General features: G+C 27.5%; 1 protein-coding gene across 1 annotated transcript; it reads right to left on the bottom strand.

The window, feature by feature from the left end:
• Positions 1-17,886: 17,886 nt before the first annotated feature.
• On the bottom strand, positions 17,887-23,831 carry LOC128951623 (solute carrier family 46 member 3-like). Its single transcript, XM_054296870.1, has 8 exons — positions 23,654-23,831; positions 22,155-22,325; positions 21,921-22,073; positions 21,027-21,202; positions 20,393-20,534; positions 20,090-20,317; positions 19,190-19,484; positions 17,887-17,995 (listed from the first exon to the last, which is right to left on the bottom strand). The coding sequence occupies exons 1-8, from the start codon at positions 23,829-23,831 to the stop codon at positions 17,887-17,889; spliced, it is 1,452 nt and encodes a 483-aa protein (XP_054152845.1).
• Positions 23,832-24,072: the final 241 nt, after the last annotated feature.

Here is a 24,072-nt window from a genome sequence, read left to right as displayed (position 1 = left end):
CAGTACTGACCATCCCGTATGAGAGCTTTCGTGGCGTCCATACGGGAGACGCATCACCAGGGGACGCCTGAGGTGTTATAAGTCGTGAGCGATCTAATTGGATATTAGGTCAATGTTTTTAGTCGATTGGGAAAGGTGGCCTAATCGACGGTGTAATATCGATATCGATGGCCGACTAGAAAAGTTGTTCGACGTCGGATTCTTGGACTACACGTGTTATGATTATAAAGTTAATATTATGCATGGTCGTTTTTTATTTTTATTTTTGCTTTTATTATCTATTGTATTACTATAAAATAATCTTTTATGTCGATCGGGGACGATCGACAGTGATTGGATGGCATTGTAACAGTATTTGTTATGTAACAGATCATAACAGTATTTGTTATGTAGTAACTGATTTGTGCAATCATAGACATATATAGTAAGGTATGCGATACACTGATACCTCCCATACCTGTATTTGGACCGGCTGCTGGGTTGGTGCGCACGATTCAGCTGGCGATCCGGTATAACTATGGAGAGGGACAGGGAATAGTAAGTTAGTTAACAAGTCTCGGTATACTACTTAACAATTATTTTCTCTAAAATGCCATAATAATAATTATCAGTTTTTACTGTTGTTTTGTTCAATTGTTTTTGTTCCATTATAATTGTATTGTATTATTTAATTACATGTGAATAAATTAGTTTCATGAGTAATTGTTAGTGTGTTACTAAAACGATATACTGATAACGACCGACTGATAATCAGTAATAGGTTGGGTGACCGCCGATTGAGGACAGATCACTTATTCATACGTGAGCTGAAGGACACACGGGACATACAAGTAGCCGATGATGTCTGGCCAATGGGAATCGCGATTGCCGACACCGTTGACTCTTTTAATATTATATCAGATTATTTTTTATTTGAAATGTTTATATAACATAATATAACTAACATTATAGATCTACTATATATCTCATACATTTCACATAATTCGATGCCTTATTATTATATAGAATTTATAAAATTAATATTTTCTTTTATCTACTATAATCATAACTAAATTACAACTATATTTATAAATGCAATATTGAATAAATTATTTCTAAATAAAAAAAAGTCCAAATGAGCTTTATGTTGTCACAAATATTAACATGACATGGATTCACCAAAAAAGTGATTTAAGATATTGGACAACGATATCTGTAAATGCGATAGATAATCTGTCCAAAAAGTGGAACACCTAATAGAAGAGTGCCATCAGGTGAAGGGGATTCTCGGTGAGTCAGGTGGGGTTCAAATGAAATGGGGATCACTGACCTGCAATACAATATAGGGGAAACAAAATGGCTGATGTGTAAAAATATTTTTATAATTTGACTGTCTAACTCAATAATTATTATATAATGTAAATGAAATTTTTGTCAACACCAACCGATGTGTTCGTACCTACCAAATTTGTAATTTTGTATCTACATTTTTGTATTGTATTACTATATCTGTTGTTTCAGATGATTTTCTGTTACTGTTAAAATTTCAACTAATTAATTCAATTTTAATTATTTTAATCCGTCGATAATCTTAAAAATGCTGATATACTACATTATTGATATACCGGATTAGTAGAATGAAATACCCGAACCGGTTATGGGAACCCCTTTCTTAACTCATATACGTCAACATGTCAGGAATGTTATTTGCATATTGCATGTAGTTATGTCTTAACCTTCTGTAATATTATTTAGGATATTTATTAGTCATTTTTGTAATTTTGATTAATATAATGTCAAACAGACAACATTTTCCAGTGTTCAGTAATACTTTACATCAAACATACTGGATTACTGAGCCACCAGAATCACCTTAAAAACATATATTTAATTAAGTAACCAAAAAATGTTAAAATTTTTAAGATAATTAAAAATTGGTGGAGGTGAAAAATGCTGTGTGTTTATGCGTCTGTTTTCTATTAATTGGGTGGCCATCTAAGGCATTTGAACGTTAATTTAAAAAAAACGTCCACTGTTCTTAGGCTTACAAATTATTATCTGTTTTTTTGACTTTTTTTCAATTCAATTCAAGTATTCGACACTCAACGGGAAAGCAATATAGTAGAAGATAGTTGTCTTTTGGTACATTTTTTATAACGTTTATCAGTTGTTTGAAATACAATCCATTTGGTATCTGAATTTATGTCTGGTGGATATTGTAAAGCAATGACTTGTCTGAATGGTCAACGCACTCAAGACGTGATATATATACTATTGAATATACTAAAGGATAGAAGTGTTGTAGCGGATGACTAATTATTCGTATATTCAATGAGTCACTCCTTGTAGTAACAATGATAAAATTGTTCTATTTGTACATTATTCAAGAGATGATAAGACTGCAAAATGTATTAGTAAGCTCTTAAGTTATTTTAAAGAATTAGAAGATTCCGGCCGTACGTCTGATTCGACTTTTGTCTAACCACTCAAAATCAATATCGATGTTTCCGACTATCGGTAGTGGAATGCGCGTCCAGTATATCGGGTGATCTTCGCCTTCGAGATGTATAAACGATTCTTGCGACTGTTGATCAATGCCGGTTATCTATAAAATTTAAAAAATTAGTCTAATTAATATATAGTTTTTGGACAATTTTCACTCAAAGCATTGCTAAGGTCAGGTATACAACTGTATCTGGTTTTAAGACAACTGGAATAAAACAAAGCCTAGACAATTGCATATCACTCATCAGACATTATAAGACATATCGAGTTTCAGAGCCTCAAGAAATTAATTTACACATTAAGTGCCGATATGTGCCAAAACTTTGACGACGACTACGGGGTTCTGTTTAAAGCTGATAATTTTCAATAATGTTTTAGCAATAAGTTTCAATTTATTTTGATTGGATTCTTGATGCGATTAGAAGTGAAATTCAATTTCGTGACCAACTCGACAAATGTGAGTGTCCGATTGAGTGGATTTAATGCCTGGACGGCTATTACGGCTTTTTGCGTTTTGACTCGAATACTATTAAATAAACTCATATTAATTCATTTGCTACTACACCCCTACCCTAATTGACCAGTCCCTGGACACTTTTTTCTCGGGTATTCTTTAGTAAATTTTTACACCTTCACCAATTTAGAAAATTTAATGTAAATATCTTTAGTATGGAATTTGCGGTAAATTTAAATGTAGCCAATTAAATAATGGTTGATAGATTTGTTTTCTAGTAGTGTTTAAACAACAGTTTTAACTATTAATAATACAATTTTATTTTTAATTAAAGTAATTTCAAATCATTAACTCAAAAATCAAAACTCAAATCAAATCTAGTAGACCATTAATTCAATTTGTTAACAGAAGAATGAAAAATAAATACAAAAACAAATAAATTGCTAATCGGTACAAACAAATAAAATTTTTATAACAAATACAATTACATCACTTTCAGTTTATGTTCACGTTTCCAATTGTTTTCCGTTTCTTCAGTTAACAATTTGCCATTAATATCCTTTTCGAGAACTGTCAATTTGTAGTCAGCCTGAAAACAGTCAGGACTGGGACTTTTGACTACAGACCGATACTCATTCATGCTATGACTAACACCTGACTCCCATTTGTATTAGTCCATCCATGATTTGGGACGTGATAAACGCTCTAATGTTATTAAATTACAATTATATAAAATTTAATACTAAAATTTATAGCTAATGAAAATTTATTAAGATTATCTATTTTAACGAATCCATTTATTGGTACATCAGGTATACCACAGTATTAACCTCTTTTTATTAGCTATTAAAAATTGGTGGAAGTGAAAAATAAGTTTTTGAATAAGTAATATAAATTTATATATTGTTATGATTATACTATCATTACAGTTGTACTCAATACAGGTGGCGTGAATATATTTTATAAATCTTCTGATTTGCATTTGATTAGATTTGTATGTCTGTGCCGTTCATAATATCTCTAACGTCGTGTGATTGTTGTTGGTTTAGTGATATTTTTAATTTGTCGATATTTACTCTCTTCTGGTCAGTGGTATCCGAAACGTAACGAATACCAGAACAAAAATTGGACAAAAAGTTTTAGTGATGAGACAGTGATTAGTAATGAATGAAAATGTTTCTGAAAAGAACTGTTTTTTTTGCTTCTTATTACAATTTAAATTTGCACCCAATAATTGTTGGACGATCAATGAAAAGGCGCTCTAATAGTTCTGCAAATTAAATATTTACTATTTAAGATATATAATATTAAATTTCATATTTTTTGAAAAGAAAGTGAAATAATAGTAAAGAGAGAGAAAAGTGAATTAAATTAGTAAATTTAGAAAGAACTGAAATAAAAAAATAATAAAAAGTGAAAAGAAAGAGAGAGCGAATGACTGATTGGCTACCGACCCGACGTAACCGACGCAAAATAATACATCCACCAAATTCATTTAATGGCAAATCAGGTATACCACAGTAAGCTGGATTTAGTGTCAACTGTACTACAAATGAGACCGTTTATGTAACGCACATCAAGATATATAATTTTCTGTTAATATGTTATAAAATTCATTAGAATAGATAGTTTTGTTGAGATAAAACACTTTATTAAATATATTATAATAAAAGTTTATAAAAAAATATAATTTGGCCATAATATTAATAATTATCGTTTTCTAACAACTCGATGTCATCGATTATATGGTTTATTGGCTCAATTGCAATTTAAGTGACGTCCAGTGTTATCACACTGATCGAATGAGAAAAAATTCTGGTGGTCTATTAGTTCAATATGTTTTACACAAAACACACTGTAATGGATAACCCGATTTATAATCATATAAGGCCTTAAAATCTATTCAATTTCATATTTTAATACTTATTACTATTAGATATTGAATATTATTATTTTCTAAGATTTATAATTATTATTTCATATTATTCTCAACTTATCAATAATCTTATGTTTAATCAATAATCTATGTTAATATGATATGACTATAAAAGGGGGTGAAAAAGAGGGAAAGAGTGTGCAGTTGTCAGTTAGCAGAGTAGTTAGCAGTGTGTGCTATGCTGTCGTAGAGAGAGAAGTCATGTTAAGATCCGAGTGTTAAAAGGGTGTGCTATTGAATAGTCATTAATTATAATATCATTTATTTTATATTTTAATTATACATGTATTTAATCTAATTATCAATGAATTTAAGTGTTTAATAAAAGTATTTTTAATAAAGAGAAGTATTTCATTGAAATAGTGAATAATTATGAGTATATTAAAACATGCTTTAATATTGACATCATTTTCTTATTAATCTCATGCAATGTTTAAACATTATATCTTTGATATCATGAATTATATTATACTATTTATGATGTCTTCATCTTCAGATAATTGATTATCGTTTCACTTACTCTTCTTCAATACTGTTGACACAATCTTTTTCAATGCCGTCATCCATTTGTTAACGGTTCTCATGTTTGGGTTTCTGATGACCTTCTTTATGCTTATCATTACTTCTGAATCCATCACTTCGTCGTGTCTTTGATAGCATTCATATTGGTTGATCCAAATAATCAATATTTCTTTGTCTTTCATTTTCGTGTGTCTTCGTTTCACTAAATTTTTCAACTGATTTTGAATTCAATTTTAAGGTATTAAGAATATTACCGATGAAGTATTTAATATTGAGAGACAAACTCTCGAACAAGACAACAGAAAAATGAGACAACGACTCGAAAAGTTTGAAGAAAGAGAAGCCGTGATTGAATATGAATGGTCGGCAAAAGTGGGCAAAGTATTGGAATCAGCATTACAAAGATTACTAACCTCATGAATGATGATTCAAATTAATTATATAAATTGTAATTATATAATTATAATGATGATGATGATGACCATCAATGAGTGTATGGATGTTTTTTATTTTTGTTGTAAATGCCATAACTTTTTTTGGTTTTACACTTCCACCAATTTGTCACTAATAATTTTCGTTATTTTTAAAAATTTTTATTAACCATAATATCAACCAGGACGGCCGAGAGTCACCCAAAGGCAAGGGATCCGTCGGTTCAGCTGAGTAGTTGTCACTGAGAGTTGACAAAAAGCCGGTCGGGGCGGCTGTAATGAATTGAGTATTTTCCACATTACATGTACCATTCATAAATATTTTTTAATTACAAAATTACTAATTTTTTAATTTAATCACTTAATAACTATACAAATATTTAATCGTATGCCGCGTCCGCTTGCCTTCTCTAATGGCAAACAATTAATAAATACTATGTCAGACCACCTTTGACCGACTCATTGTTTTTGGGTTGGGCTCCGTCCCTCCCTTGCCATTGACTTCTATTATTCATTAAGTGGAGTTAGGCTTGACGTCCAAATCTAAACTAACTTCCTTTGTGTTGGCCGTTTATTGCAAACTCAGTGCAATAAAATTTTACTAATTATTAACACAAGTATTCAAAACTTACCCTAACTTTCCATTGACTGTTTTGTGAGTATGCATATCCAGATCCACATGCATTGACGTTCAACCCAAACAGAAAATTTTCACATTAAATCTAGTGAACAGTCTAGTGAAATATTTGAATTTAATAAGGACAACCGTAATATGGTCATCCCTAATAATGGCAACCCTAATTTGGACAATTATTTTTTTATTGATAATTTTTTTAATGAAAGTAAAAGTGAATATGAAACTACTAATTATTGCAAATGTTACCAATGTATTACTAGACGATATATCACTTTTATGGTGACTATTATGAGTCGTAAAAAGTTTTAGGGAGTTAATCGCTGTTGTCGATGTTAGTAATAGTGGTCAGGTCCCGAAATGGCAGCCGTCGGTGGAAATGGTGGGAACGGTGGCGGTAATCAGGACCCCACTGATCCGCACTGTCCGCGAGAACGCTTGGACCGGTTCCACCAGGTCATGGCCAGCCCAGGAGTCAACGAGAACTTCAGTAATCGATTACAGGAAGTGAGGACAACTCAGTCAACAGGCGGAAGTGGATTTCCAGATCGCGGAACGGCTCCGACAGGCGGACAGGAATCGCGTATTTTGCGCTGAGAATCCTCAACCTCCGTGGCACGAAGAAAAGATTGCCAACCGCTAAGTGAGGGCGGATGTGCCCATAGATGGCCACCAACGCTGACAACACCCATCGTATACACGCACACACACAGATATGCTCCTCTCTCTCTCTCCCTCCGATAGGTCAGTCCCATTTGCCTGACCACTATATAAGTCGTCGACCGATCATTTTTCTCTCACTCTATTGATTTCAAATACTTGATTGACTTTCCCCCTGAAAAGACAAAACAAAAACAATTTTTTAATTTTTTGAATAAATTTTTGACAAACCTTTTTTTGATTGTGTCCTTCATTTGCTGCCCGCACCACTAAATAGTTTATATTTATTAAATTTTAATTAGAGTTGCTATGAAACATAACTTCTTGATCATTTAATATAAAATATGATTATTGTTTAATATTTAAATATTTTAATAATTATTTATAAATTTCAAAGTTTAAATTTACACCTACACCGTTTTTTTTGTTTATAGAAGTCAATATTATTGATACAATCTTTTTCTTTTCTTCTATTCTTTATTGCTGTCATCCATCTGCACATTTCAAATTCGCATTATTTATGACCAAAATATAAGTTACCATATTTTTTTTATCTATATTTTATTTATTTTTAATTAAACTTTTTTCCCTTATACTGGCGTCTCTTCTTTGCTTCAGCATTGGGCGCTATTCCAGAAATCAATTCATTTAACTCACACTTAATATTTACAAATAAATGGTGGAGTTGTAAAACAAAAATGTGGTCAAGTGGCCAAAGTTTACAAAGCACACACTAATCACAAATAAAAAACTACATCACCGATGGATGACACACATTTATAAATGTCAAACTATAAAACTGATTTAAGAAACAGTTGTCCATCAGTTTGTCCATCAGTTTGTCCATCAGTTTGTCCATCAGTTTGTCCATCAGTTTGTCCATCAGTTTGTCCATCAGTTTGTCCATCAGTTTGTCCATCAGTTTGTCCATCAGTTTGTCCATCAGTTTGTCCATCAGTTTGTCCATCAGTTTGTCCATCAGTTTGTCCATCAGTTTGTCCATCAGTTTGTCCATCAGTTTGTCCATCAGTTTGTCCATCAGTTTGTCCATCAGTTTGTCCATCAGTTTGTCCATCAGTTTGTCCATCAGTTTGTCCATCAGTTTGTCCATCAGTTTGTCCATCAGTTTGTCCCACAGTTTATCAAACAATTTGTCTAATAGTTTGACAAACGTTTTTTCACTGCTGACTCCCTTTCCAACTTTTTAACTTATTAAGACAACTGGAGGAAGACTAAGCATATCACTCATCAGATATCTTATTATAATTACTAAGAAAGCAAACGACTGGACCCCACTTACCATTTTGGGGAACAAATTAAATTGATATCACACAGATTATGACAAAGAAAAAATTAAACAGAAATACCATAACCTTTGGCTACTGAAAACTGCGCAAACCTATGACAGACCTATCCAAACAGATGTCAATCGATTACACGCTTACACTATCAAATCAATTACTGTTTCAGGTGTTTAAATGTTCAAACGGATGATTAATGTTGAAAATAAGAAAATATTTGAAGACATTGTTTTTTTTATCAAACAATTGTATATGGAGAAAAAATAACAAAATCATTTTACATGTCGTAAGAAGGAGTTTTAGGAGAAGACAGGGAATGTATTTTGCACTTATTTTCGAAATAGAATTTAATAAACACTTTTCTGTTTTGTGTGGATTAAGCCTGAAGTACAGTGACGAGAAAATCAGGCCAAAATCCGCCGTCAACAGGCAGAGGCCGATTTCCAAGGAGCTGAGCGATGCCGTCAAGATCAGATATCATTTCACGTGTTTTTAGTTTTTTAATATTACGTTTTATATGTAAAGAAGCGGTAGGTTGGATGAGTAGGCAGTCTAATACGCACTTATATATATTTAATTATATAATATAATAGAACAAATTTAAAATAAATATATAGTCTAACTATAAATTATTGTGTTTAACACATTAAATAATTTTAAATTTGCTCGTATGGAAGCTAATGTCGATAAATTAGTACCAATTAATCGACATTACAAAAAAGCACAAATTTTGGATATATTTTTATAATAAAATAAAAAATTCGTAGCGATATAAATTTTAAAAATCAATTGGGTTCAGTTTTAATATAGTATCTTTGATAATTTTTATATAAAATGTCAATTGTACATAAATGTAAATGAAATTAATATATTTAGAAATATTTTAAGAATATGAATATATTACTAATATTTTATTTATTTAATTTTTGAGACAAAAGAGAGCATCAGTTTAAATAAATTAGTAGCAAGTGATTTAAAAGAAAATATATCTCTGGACATAAGTCCCACCAGATATTGATATACTACACTGTTGACATACTGGTTTAGTGGACCAACAGGATCATCCTAATTTTTAAAATATAAACCTTATATATATATATAATAGTCAAACTATTATTTTATAAATTAATTTTTAAATAGTCAAATTGTTAATAAATATTGTTATTTTTATTATATAATTAATAGGTAGTATAGATAGAAAAAACGAAGTCAATTGATTGAGAGAAATTAGCAAAAAAAAGAAAGGAAAGAAAACAAAACGATGAAAAAATACCCCAATCAATCCCTTATAATTTATCGAACTCAAAAATTATTGAAAAATTATTTTCTAATTATTATAATTATATATATTGGGATATAATTTGCTATGTTGCTGATATACTATACTATAAAGATACTAGATTAATGGTCCACCAGAATCACCTTGTCATCAATATTCAGTCAATAATGACTGATGACTAATGACTCAACATAATGACTAAACAAAAAATCCGAAAAATATAGTTTGAATCGTACTATTGATACTCAATGACAATCAGAATCGAACAACAATAAGCGCCAGAATTTCAGTCATACATATAAACAGAATAAAGAAATGGCTTATAAAATAAATAAAAATATGTAACAAATACAAATTTAATTATATAATTAATTAATTAATCTTAATATAGGATATAATTTGATATCCAGTGGCACCAGTATGTCTCACCCAACTCCGAATACTTTTAACAAAACTGATTGCAAAAGAGATCCAGAGTTGAGTACGGAAAAAGATATGTAATAAGTTAGATGAAAGTAATTAAAATAAAAGTAATGTATGAGTAAAGTATTGAATAAATTATAATATAATAAGTGAGTGAAATTAAAGAAAAAAGAAGAAACTAATGAAATAAATTTGTAATTTTGTAACTCCATCAATTATAAACTGCTTTTTTGACTATTTCATTTTTTACTATATTTTTAACAATCTGTTAATTTATGTAAAAGAGCATATTTATGGCTTAAAAATTTATGCATTATATAAATAGTTGTTTCGTTGCTATTATTTTATTTATGCATATCCACCATTTTTTATTTTGACATATGATATATCTTTATGGAACCTAAACTTATACTATTTCTCATATAACATTCCCGTTATATATAGTATTACAATAAATATAAGAGTACCTGGACCCTATATAATTAGTAGCCGACATCGGCCGAAACAAGATTAGATCTCTCACAGCCTTAATCCTGACATAATCCACGTGGTATATCACAATATAATATATACATTATAATATAGTGTTTGTTTGTTAATGTATTTAAATGTAAACACAATTACCCATAGAGAAACTTTAAGAAATATATTTCTAATTGTTAAAACAGATAAATAGTAATTTGTAAGATTAACTGTAGTTTAAGTTAAAGATTCTAAGACATTTAGCTGTTTAAGACTTTGAGGTACAGTTTAAAAATACTATATTTCTACAATAAATATTAACAAATGTATTATAATAAACATTATTGTTTGCCACGACTTGGTTTTCTTGCCGTTTACAGCTGATAATTTCATTGGACTAAAATTTCTTAGTTATAGTCATTGGTCTTGTGTTACCTTACATATTTCCAATGTTTACAGGCCTTGACGCTGATGTCAGTATCCGCGTGAATGTCTATCCAATGGTCGCAAATATTGTATTCTTTGTCAAAGTGCTTTTAAATGCTTCAAATGTTTCAAAATGGTGGAGTTGCAAAATTTATAAACAGTTTTAAATTAATAATAAAGACAAAGCAATATTTACAAATATTTACAGCATTTATTCCAGATCCTATTTTCATCACTTTTCATTTAGTATATTTTTTCAGCTTTATAATTATGTTACGGTTATTTTTTTATTGATAATTTTTTTAATGAAAGTAAAAGTAAATATGAAACTACTAATTATTGCAAATGTTACCAATGTATTACTAGACTATATATCACTTTTATGGTGACTATTATGAGACGTAAAAAGTTTTCGGGAGTTAATCCCTGTTGTCTAACTATGTTAGTAATAGTGGTCAGGTCCTCACAAAACTTTATGATATCCAAAGATAGCAATAAATCAATTTTGTGATCATTAAAGTAATTCAACTTGAACTGATCGATGCTCAAACATTTTCAATAACTTTTTCACTTTCAATGTTAATAAAGCGGTTTAAAGTCTATAAGTATTGAATTACACTTTCTTCAAGATTTCCACTTTTCCTCAAATTCTTCATATATAACTTACAGTTATATAAAAGCTTTAAAGCTTAAAAAGTACTGTTATAAAATTACTGTTTAAAACTGTTGCCCAATGGGTTCAATAAAACAATAAAAATCTAAAACTTTTTGCCCCAATACAGTCCTATGTGTTAGAGTCGTCCAGAAGTCTAAGCCGAGTCCTCACTCTATCTGGTCGTAGGTCAGGCCTGTCTTCTGGTTGATTCGAGGGTCCTTCGGTTCATAGGTCATGGCGTCGATATCGATCGCTTCCTCCCCAGTATCAGGTTCCTCGATCTTTTCATCCTCTTTTGTCAGAATTGGCAACTTTGATGAGGTGTTGGCCAACTCGTAATCTAATCGAGGTGACTCCCCATAAGGCCTCTAATTGTATGGTTTTTAAATTATTTTGAATTTATACTTTAATTTTTTATTTATTTTCCACTCTTGATTGTTATTGTTTTCGACCATTAATTTTTAAAGATAATCAGTATTTAGATCTTGTTAAATTTGTTATGAAACATTATTAAACATTAAACAGTATGGCAATACAGAATGCAGAAATATTATACAATTCAGTAGCAATATTATCACTATGAGACCAACGATTCAGACAAAAGTGACAACTAAAGAGAGACCATAAGAGAGCAAATTATTGTAAGTTTTTGTGAAAAAAATCCCGAAATGGCATCCGTCGGTGGAAATGTTAGGAACGGTGGCGGTAATCAGGACCCGACTAATCCACACCGTCCGCGAGAACGCTTGGACCGGTTCCACCAGGTCATGGCCAGCCCTTGAGTCAACGCGAACTTCAGCAATCGCTTCCAGGAGGTGTGGACAACCCACTTGCTTTCGCTCTCCCAGTCCTGGAACCGGTACGACGCTGAGGCCGAGCAGGCTCAGCAGGAGAATCGCGCCGAGATTCGTCGTCTACAGACGGAAGTGGATTTCCAGATCGCGGAACGGCTCCGACAGACGGACAGGAATCGCCGATTTTGCGCTGAGAATCCTCAACCTCCGTGGCACGAAGAAAAGACTGTCAACCGGTAAGGGAGGGCGGATGTGCCCATAGATAGCCACCATCGCTGACAACACCCACTCTGTCACATATATACACACACACAGATATGCTCCTCAACTCTCTCCCCCTCTGATAGGTCAGTCCCATTGGATTTACCACTATTTAAGTGGTCGACCGATCATTTTTCTTTCACTCTTGATTTCAATCTCTTGATTGACTTTCCCCCTGAAAAGACAACAAAAACAATTTTTAAATTTTTTAATTTTTAAAAATTTTTTGAATAAATTTTTGACAACCCTTTTTTGATTGTGTCCTTCATTTGCTGCCCGCACCACATCCAGGGACACAAAATATATCTATTAACAGATATAAAACATAAACTTTTTAAATAAACAAAAATAAAATTTCTTGAATAATTGTTTCAAAAATATAATGTGTATAATATCACAAAAACTTTATATTAATTGCTTAACAACCCATAAAACAATTAAATTTGACAAATAATTTACTGTATAATGGTTTTTTAACATAGGGGCAGTTTCTTCACTGTTGACCGTATAAACACATGTCTTAAATATCACATATAAAGGCATTAAAAATACCATTTTGCTGAACATATGGTTTCATTTATAGTTTAAATTTCACAGTATTGTATATAATGTATTAATTGCCAAAACTTAAAGCAATTAAACGGATTATTACTTTGAATGTTTTAAACACAAACTTAAAAATATCACATAAACGACACACAAAAAACACATAAAAGTAAAATCTAAAAGTAATTTAAGATAAAGTGGGATCAACTCAATTGATTCCGAGTCTATCTGGTCGTCTCTTAATTCGTTTAATCGGCGACTTAAGATTCATAAATCTCGTTCACAATCTCGTAATATAGTAACATAATCTCGACTTACAGAATAATATAGAAGATAAAGAAATGTTTGTTAAGATTACAAAATCATATTAAATCATTATAAAAAGTTAAAAAGATTATTTTATTCAATAATGTTGTTAGTTGTCTTTATTCAGATAAGTGACTATTTGATTGTCCACAATATAATAATCCTTTAAAGTAATTTTTACGGGTAATTGCCTACAAATCCACTTTCTTACAGTTATATCCAAAGTATGTTTTTACACCTCCACCAATATATATAAAATCAAAACGAAATTATTTCATATATTATATATGAATTTGAATCAAAAAAAATTTAAAATAATATAATAAAAAATAGTTGAATGATAGATATTATAAATTACTTATTTTTTTATACACTTGTAATATGATATCTAAAAATTCTCAAAACTTTTAATGTGTTTTTCATGACTTAACTGCACTTACACTTTTACACTTACACAATTATGAATGTATGAAATATATAGAAAAATCTAATAATTATATTAAAATATTCATTATAAAAGTTTTCGGCCCCTTTCATATATTTTATTAATGTTAATTTAGTACAATTATGTATTTTAAACTAAACAAAAAATATAAATTTTTATCTAATACGTACACTACTTTTCGAACGAAAACATAGAGTTGCTTAAGTTAACTTATGAAGCCTACACAAGATGTTAGATAGATAAAAATAAATATTTAATTCATGTTATCGTCAATTAGACACCAGATGTCTACACAACACACATATGACTTTAGAATAAGTGGAACAGACAAATATGGAAATAGACATATAAAAAATAATCATCAGAAAAAACATTAAAATTTAAACTGCAATTCAACGCAAAACAAAAGCCATAAAAAGATGTCCCAAGAGTTAGCAGTCATTGTTTGTAAAAGCATTGACAGAAGCAGTGGACTGCGAGACGAAGATGAAAATCTGGTTTTTGTGAAAAAATCCCGAAATGGCAGCCGTCGGTGGAAATGGTGGGAACGGTGGCGGTAATCAGGACCCGACTGATCCGCACCGTCCGCGAGAACGCTTGGACAGGTACCACCAGGTCATGGCCAGCCCAGGAGTCAACGCGAACTTCAGTAAGTTTACAGCTTACAGGAACTCACTAACTTTCGTCGTCAACAGGCGGAAGTGGATTTCCAGATCTAGGTACACATAATATATTGTCTAACTATAAATTATTGCGTTTAACACAATAAATAATTTTACATTTCAACTGTAAAGTTTTGCTAACTAATTAAATTAAATATGGATCGATACAATCCTCGAAAAGATCCTTCGGCCGACCGGGCAAAAACCTAAACCACTAGAAAAACGTGTATCGGAGTCTGAACTCACTACCAGAAGACATAGTACACGGAATAGAAGACAGACCACACATTACGACATAATGGACGCCAATAACAGTACACAAACTTAATAATAAGTCGTTTTTAAACTTTAATAAAGTATTGACATTATTTCTTTTTTATTGCTTCGTGGATTAGTTATCAATTTTACAAGTTTATGATGTCTATGAGTGGGGTCTTTTTGGGCGATAATTAAGTTTTATTTGTGTGAAGTTTTTTTTTGAGGAAAAACTGACAAATCAGAGGTCAGATGATTGTGTGACACAACACGTGTCAGCAATTAATAGTCATATGTGAAAACCCTTGGGTTTTATATTTATTTTTTTTGTTTTGTGGGGAAAACTATACGTATCTTATAATATAATCATCGCAGTGTAAATAAAGTGTTTATTACAAACAATCGGTGAAAACATATTTGTTAAACATTGATAGTGTGGTCCTATCATTGTAACTTCCGATGGTTTATAGACAGCACTACCAGCCGACATACAGTACCGAGGAGTGAGACATCATCACTGCCGAAGCCGAGAGACGCGGAGTAAATGAATGGGCTCTCAATACCGCATCTAACTCGTCCATGAAATTTTTAAAATATATTTTTAACTGTCATCATATTGTCTGTTAATTATTTCGTGTTTGTTTTTATCTATTAACTAACAGTAGAGATCATTTTTTTTTAAAAATTAGGGTGATTCTGGTGGTCCACTAATCCAGTATATCAACAATGTAGTATATCAATATCTGGTGTGACTTATGTCTAGATATATATTTTCTTTTAAATTTTAACAAATCGGTAATATACTTAAGCATTAGTAAGTAGGTTTAGATTATAGGTAATCATTGTACATTTTCACATTTCAAATCTAATCTAATCTAATTAAATAATTATTTATATAATGGTTATCGTTTATTTACGTTGAATCGTTGAATAGTTGAATCGATTATTTTAATTATGATCCCCTAATTAATTTAAAGTCCTTGTTTTGATTGGCATTCATGCCAATAAATTAAAAATATAAATAAATATTTTACACCTCCACCAATTCTAAATATTTGTAAAAACAATTATATATATCATTATTAAAAATATATGAAACAAAAATTCTTAAGAATGATTATGATATTTATGATTACAATTTCTATGATGTTTAATGTTTATTGTCAAGGAAAATTTTAATTATTTAATTCTGTTAATAAATGTAAATGAAATTAATATATTTAGCAATACTTTAAGAATAAGAATAATTAAAAAATGAATTAGAATATATTATCAATATTTAATTTATTTAATTTTAAAGAAAAAAGTGAGCATCAGTTTAAATAAATTAGTAGCAAGTGATTTAAAACAAAATATATCTCTGGCCATAAGTCACACCAGATGTTGATATACTACACTGTTGACATAATGTATTAGTGGACCACCAGAATCATCCTAAATTTTTAAAAATAAACCTTATATATTTAATAGTCAAACTATTATTAATAAATTAATTTTTAAATAGTCTAATTGTATATAAATATTGTTTAAAAAAGGACACACTCGGGAGGAAGGACACACACACACACCAGAATCGGGAGGAAGGACACACACTCACACCAGGATACACACACTTCAGAAGCCAATCAATAGTTATTATTTTATGTTGTAGCATGCTAGAAATTTCAGAAACCAACTGATAATTATGTATGTATTTTATTAGACCGTTACAATATTTTTAATAATAATATATATATATATTTGTTTTTACAAAAAGTTGGTGGAGGTGTAAAATATTTACAATAAATTATTAAATATAAAATATAATTGAAAATTGTAAATTCATTATTGTGCACTACTTATTGTTATTGTTTTCGGCCTTTATTTTTTTAAGATTATTTAGAACTTGTTAAATGTTGTATTTGAAACAGTATGGCAATACAGAATGCAAAAATATTATACAATTCAGAATTCATATTTTCAATATGAGACCGACGATACCAAAAAAAGTGACAACTAAAGAGAGACAAAAAGAGTGTCTAGAGACTAGCTAACTCTATTGGTGGGTAAGTTGAGAGGGGCCTAAAAGCTAAAAGCCTAACAATTATTATTTACTATATTTAAATATTATTATTGAATTTTTATAGATATTATTCAGTTCAACAATTTGTCCAACAGTTTATCCAACAGTTTGTCCAACAGTTTGTCCAACAGTTTGTTGGCAAAAGTAGCCAAAGTATCAAAAACCCATACCAAAGATGGCCGTGAATATCGAGACACCATTAGTACTCAGCGATAAATCTCGAAACAATGATCAAATTTGCAAGACAGGCTTGAATAATGATGACCATATACGCAAACTTAATAATAACCTAACCTAACACTGCCTTTAGTGTTACACCTCTCAAGTCGACTAGGCCTAACCTTCGAAATAACTCATCGAACTTAAAACGTTTAACACTTATTGTGGTTCATTACACCTCTTAAATGTGACGATAATACAAGTCTAGTAAATAAACAGTTATCAGTAGAACAAGAGCAGTGGTTAGGAATCAGTGTATAAATTAGTTAACAACTCCTATTAAGTGATATACAAACATACATTAATTACAATTGTACTCAATTATTACTTGTCATAAATAAAATTATTTAATAAATAAAAAAAAACATGGGTGCGGGCACGGAACAACTACTACACTGTTGGTGTTGATATTGACGGTGGCCGACAACACGAGATGCCCTAACATCACTCACACAAACAAACAAAGTGGTATATATTTAATTTCATTTTACATGCTAAAATATGGCAAATTTCTTCGAATTTTTAAAATAATAATCAAGCAATAAATCGTGACTTTTGTGAGATCGTAAATCTAGACTGATGAACCCGTCACCATGGATACTGGAGAAAAAGCAAGTGCCAGTCGATTGCGTTTTAGTAGACATGGAACTATTCTAAGTATTATAAAATCTAATTTAAGAATTGGAGCGATTGAAGAAGTAACATAAATATAGAGCTGATCAGCGTGATACTCAGACGTTGTTTCTGGAAGAACTGTAAGCACTGGTAGACATGACGTCTGTGGAAAGTTAGACAGTATTGAAAGTATTAAAACAAAACCCTTCGACACTCTATACATTGGATCTTAAAATGAAAAGTAATAATTATTATTTTTAATGTTTTTTTTATTTTAATTATTTTATATTTTTAGATGTCTGCAATGTAAGATTTACTTCGGTAGACAAAAATCGGTTCAAACTAAAAACGAGTTTTGATATTTATTTATTTGAATTTAATTTAAAGTCTTGTTTTGACACCTGCCGATGATAGCGGCAACCATCTACTGGTCATGACTATCGTTCGATACCATTGTTGGGTTGGTGTATACATATCAAACCCCTAGTGATAAACAAGCAGCAAAAATATCTCATCAATTGGTCAGACAGTCACAGCCGAAAAAGTATTTAAGAAAAAGTGTCCATTAAATAATTTATAATTAAAAAAATACTAAAAAATATTTATAATTATTTTTAAAAAATAAATTATGTAAATAGTTATTAATTCTAATTAATTTATTTAAAAATATTTCTTTTTTCAATTAGAGTTAATTAAATAAATAATTTATTAAAAAAAATAATAATATAATATATCTATTATCTAGAGATATATAACTAGTAATTAATTGTAAATTAATAATTTTATTTCAACATGAAATAATAATTTAATTCACAACTATATTGTTATTAAATTTAATTATTTTTTTTAAGTTAGAAAAAAGTTTATAGATACAATTAAATATATTTTTATTTTATTTTTATTAATTATTAATCTTTATTATTAACAATAATAATTATTATAATAATAAATAATATTTTTTATATAATTTAATTATAGAAAATTTGATCATCATAAAATAAATATATATTATTGTCATAAATATGTAAAATTTTTTACATTTAATAGATTAATCAATGTTTATTTTATTCAAACAATAACAATTTAATAATATTATTTATTATTAAAAAAATTAAATTAATTTTAAACATATTTATAATAAATAAAATATCTATATATTAATATATCTATAATATATTTAATTTTATTAAATCATAAATTATTAGTATTATTATTAATTTCTATATTAATCTCATTATTATTATTACAATTTTTATTACTACTACCACTACTACCACTACCACTAGCTTTACTTAAACTATTATTTAAACTATTTGTATGACTATTACTACTATTAGTACTATTTTTCTGATCAAACAATTCATCCAATTCTGGCCGATCGGTAAACAAGTCGATCCAAATCATTACGCAAATCGGTATCAATATTAGTCCCGAAATCAATTGATAGACAATACCCGGATAGTCATCCATTGTATAGCGAAACATATACGTGAGGGCTGTCGTCGATATTACCGGTGCTATCGTATCCAATGCCTGCATAAAACTAAGTACTTTACCGATTTCATGGCGGCCAACAATTTTGGTCAAATGTGATCGGCAACCGATGGATGCTATGCCGCTAATAGCCGATACTGGCATTGCTACATAATATGCTAGATAAATATTTTTTTAGAAAAAAAATAAAATTAATAATTATATATTAATTTTAAATAATAATTTTTTTTTTAAAAAATTGTATAATTATTTATAATAATATATTTTTAATAGAAATTAATATTATATATTTATCAATTTTAATTAATAATTTTAATTTTTAGTATTATAATTTATAATAATATTATTAACATAAATTAAATCATAATAAATTATGTAAAAAATTTGTAATATTATTTAAAGTATAGTATTATATAATTATATTTAGTTTTTACTATTTAATAATATTAATAGCTATTAATTATTTATATTATAGATTTAGAAATATATTTTTTAAAATACTAAATATTATTTTTGTATTGAACTAAATTAGTTAATAAATTTAAGTAGTTTTACAACAAAAAAATATATTTTCTAATTATTTAATTAATAATAATTAAAATAAATCTTTTATATTATGTTAGAAATTAAACAAACTTAACAATTAAATAAAAAAAAAATTTGATTTCTATGCAGTATAAATACAATTTTTAAAAAAAAATTATAATAAAAATTATTAATTAAATATTTAATTAACAAAAAAAAATAATTAAAACACGCATACCTATTGGCATAATAAATGTACCCTTGATCATATTATAGGCAAAATAGGAACAATAGCCAATCAAGGCTAACGGTATGTCCGATATTTTCAGCACTTTTATCATAAACGGTACAATCGATAGGGTGGCCAATGTTTTGATAATCATATTAATTGATGTTATATAAGCATTATAGTCGGGTCCCCATAGATAGGCTTTTTCGACAAATTGTAAGTTCAACGATACGGTACCTAATTTTTTTAGTAAAAAATAAAATTATTATTAATATTTAAATAATTTTTTAAAAAAATTTTTTTTTGAAATACCTTGAAATGTCATAAAATAGATGATTAGTGACAAAAATATTAGAAACACTTGTAGTCGACCATTGTTTGGACGTTTTTTAATACAGGTTCGTACCATTAGTTTGACATTTTCAAAATTAAACAATAATCTTAGTGGATGTATCTTTTATTTTTTTTAGAAGAAAAATAAAATAAAAATTTATAAATAATTTTAAACAATAAAATAATATTAAATTTTATTATAATAATTTATTACTAAAACTAAACTGTAAACTAATAGATAAAAATTTTATTTAATTTTAATAATAAAATATTTCTATATTATAATAGCTTATATTAAATAAGTCTTTTTTTTAAAAAAAAATATTTTATTAATTTAAATTTTTACTAGTTTATTAAAAAATTAATTAATTAAAAAATATAATTTAACTAAAAATAAATAATAAAGACATACCTGTTTGTCTTCGACACTCATATCGGATCTAAGTTTAATATGTTGATAATTATGAGGCTCAGGGCGTTTTTTATTAGGACTGTCCCCTACCATTGAATCTGTATTATTATTATTATTATTATTATTATTATTATTATTATTTTGTTGTTGTTTATTGTCTAATTGTTTTCTCAATTGTTGTATTTTATATTCAATGTGTGCCTCCTGTTTGCGGGCAACCGACTCATCCACCATAAACACTATCCATAGGAGGGCTAACAACTCTAGACCGGCAGCTATGATAAAACATAGGGCCGTATTCCTGAGTTCACCCATTTGGCTGAACAATGGTTTCTGTACGAGTATATAACCACCCAATGATGTACCGATTGGCGATGCTAGTAATAATAATAATTAAATAAATTAATAAATATTTATATGATTTAGTTTTTTGTTGTTGATATACTATGTATGTAAAAATAAAAATAAAGTTATCAAAAAAATTGTTTGACTTTTTAAAAAAAATAAAAATTAATTATTTAATTATTATTTGAGTCTTAGACTAGATTTTTAGTAATTATTATTAAATGTTATTATTATTGTAGTAAATATTTAATATATGACTTAGTTTTTTTTCATATACTATGTATGTAAAAATAAAATTTAATTTTTTTTAAATATAAATAATTTTATCAAAGAAAAAATATTGTTTGCCTATTTTTAAAAATAAATAATTATTAAATTTAATTGAGTCTTAGTTAATAGATTTTTAGTAATTAATTTAATTATTATTATTATTATTGTAGTAAATATATGATTTAGTATTTTTTCATATACTTTGTATGTAAAAATAAAATTTAATTTTAAAAAAATATATAAATAGTTATAAAAATATTTTTCCTTTTGTAAAAAAAATAAATTATTCAATTAAATTGAGTCTTAGTTAATAGATTTTTAGTAATTAATTTAATTATTATTAGTTGTTATATATATATATAGATAATACTTATTTTATCAGTTTTTTAAACAATTAAGTTTTTTATAATGTTTTATATAATTTATTATAATTTATTAATTTTATGATTATTTTTAAATTTATTAAACAATTATAATTACCTATAAATATAACCATTTCATAGATCATAAAACGTATGGCCATTAGTTTTGGCGGTGTTGTGGATGTCATATAGTGAGTGATGGCTATACGTGAGGCCAGATTGCCGCCCATCAGTGCCGTCGGTATATAAGTCAATAGGTTATAGTAAACACCTGTTTTAATGGCAAACAAAAAATTATAAATAAAAAATTATTTTTTAAATAATATTCATTTAATATTTAGTTTTCTTTTACTTAGTTTAAAATTAAGCGACAAAAATATGGTTAGGATATTGTCTAACATAGCAGTGGCCACACTGACAAACATTAGTATTTTACGGCCCCTAATATATCGGTCAATCCATGCGCCGACAAACAGCGCCCATAACAGTGCCAACGGTGTGTTTATATAGGTTTCATAGGTTGCTATATAAATATATATAATATATATTAATTTATTATGTTTAGTACAATATTTAAAAAAAAATATTTCTATGAAATTATTTAATAACTAAATGTTTTTTTAAAAAAAATTAATAATAATAAAAGTTAAATAAAAAATTTTGTTGAAAAAATATTATACTATAATTATTAATAAAACTGTAATAAAAAACATATATTATTATTATTATTATTTAATTAATAGCTATTGCTTATAAATAGTATGAAACATATTATTTCATAAATTATTTTAAATTTATAATTATATTATTTATTTGTTTTTTATATAAAACAATTAACTATTATTTTACTAAATAAAAAAAAACTAAATATAATAAATATTAATTATTTGTATACAAAATGAAAAACAATATTTATTTACAACAATTCTACTTAAATAGTTTATTAATATTTTTTTAAAAAAATGTTTAAAAAATAAGACAATATTAATATATATAATTTTATTTTTATATTTAGTTATAATATTTTATCTTTTGTTTAACTAATTATTGTTATTTTTTTAAAAAAATATTAATAAATAGTTATTAAACATAAACTATAAACATTGTACAGTATATGTAACTGTAAAATAAAATAAAATTTTATTATATTATATTTAGAAAATAGCATTTTAATCAAGAAATAGATAAAATTAGCAGAAAAGTTATTTTTATTAAATTATATATTTAAAAAAGAGATTAGTTTATAAATCTAAAAAAATATAATTTAATAATTAAAAAATATTTACTATTGTAGTAATTTTTTTTAATAAATCTTAATTAATCTTGTTACAAATACAATATATTTTTTGGTTTAAAATTAATTAATTTTTTAGATAATTGTATGTTTTAAAAAGTTGTTTTAAAAAAATTATTTTCATAATAAATAAATTATGATTATATTGAAAATATGCTACATTTTATATTAGCTAAAATAATTTAGAGACAATAACATAGATTAATATAGATATCAATATATATATATATATATATATATATATTAAAATACATTTAATTAATATATAAATAAATAATAATTTTATATATATTGTTATATATATATTTATTAAGCATATATAAAGTATTATAAATTACCATGTACAATATTACTAATATTAATACAATTATTATTATTAATATAATTACTACTATTATTATTATAATTATTACAATTATTATTATAATTATTATTATAATCATTACTATTATTATTATAATTAGTACTATTATTATTATAATTAGTACTATTACTATTATAATTAGTACTATTACTATTATTATTATTTAAAAATAATTAAAAATAAAAATAATTACCAAATTGTGCAGCATCGGCTAGTATTAAACTTTTATAATCATGTTGAGCACCGGTAGTATCATGGGTTGGCAGATCGTAACAGTACTGGGCTGTCTGATTATACCATAGATAGCATATTTTGTCCTGGATCAATTGTGATTTGGGTGTATTTTTTAGGGATACTTGTAAAAACGACATAAACAGATAGGGTTCAACACGTAACAGTTTGATAAATCTTAAAATTTTCAATAATCTACCCGGCCTATTAGGCCTATCTAGATAGTTATGATTTTCATCATCATCATCATCATTATTATCATTATTAATTTTAAATTTAACATTATTATTATTATTGTTGATTTTATCATCATTATCATTTTGAGTAATATTATCTGACATTTTTATTTATAACATTTACACAAAAAAAATTTAAAAATAT

The sequence above is a fragment of the Oppia nitens genome, unplaced genomic scaffold (assembly GCF_028296485.1).
Source record: "Oppia nitens isolate AA-2021 unplaced genomic scaffold, nextdenovo-longstitch-racon4-pilon3 scaffold1_pilon_pilon_pilon, whole genome shotgun sequence".
NCBI lineage: Eukaryota > Metazoa > Arthropoda > Arachnida > Sarcoptiformes > Oppiidae > Oppia > Oppia nitens.
This window is presented reverse-complemented; position numbering and strand designations above follow the sequence as displayed.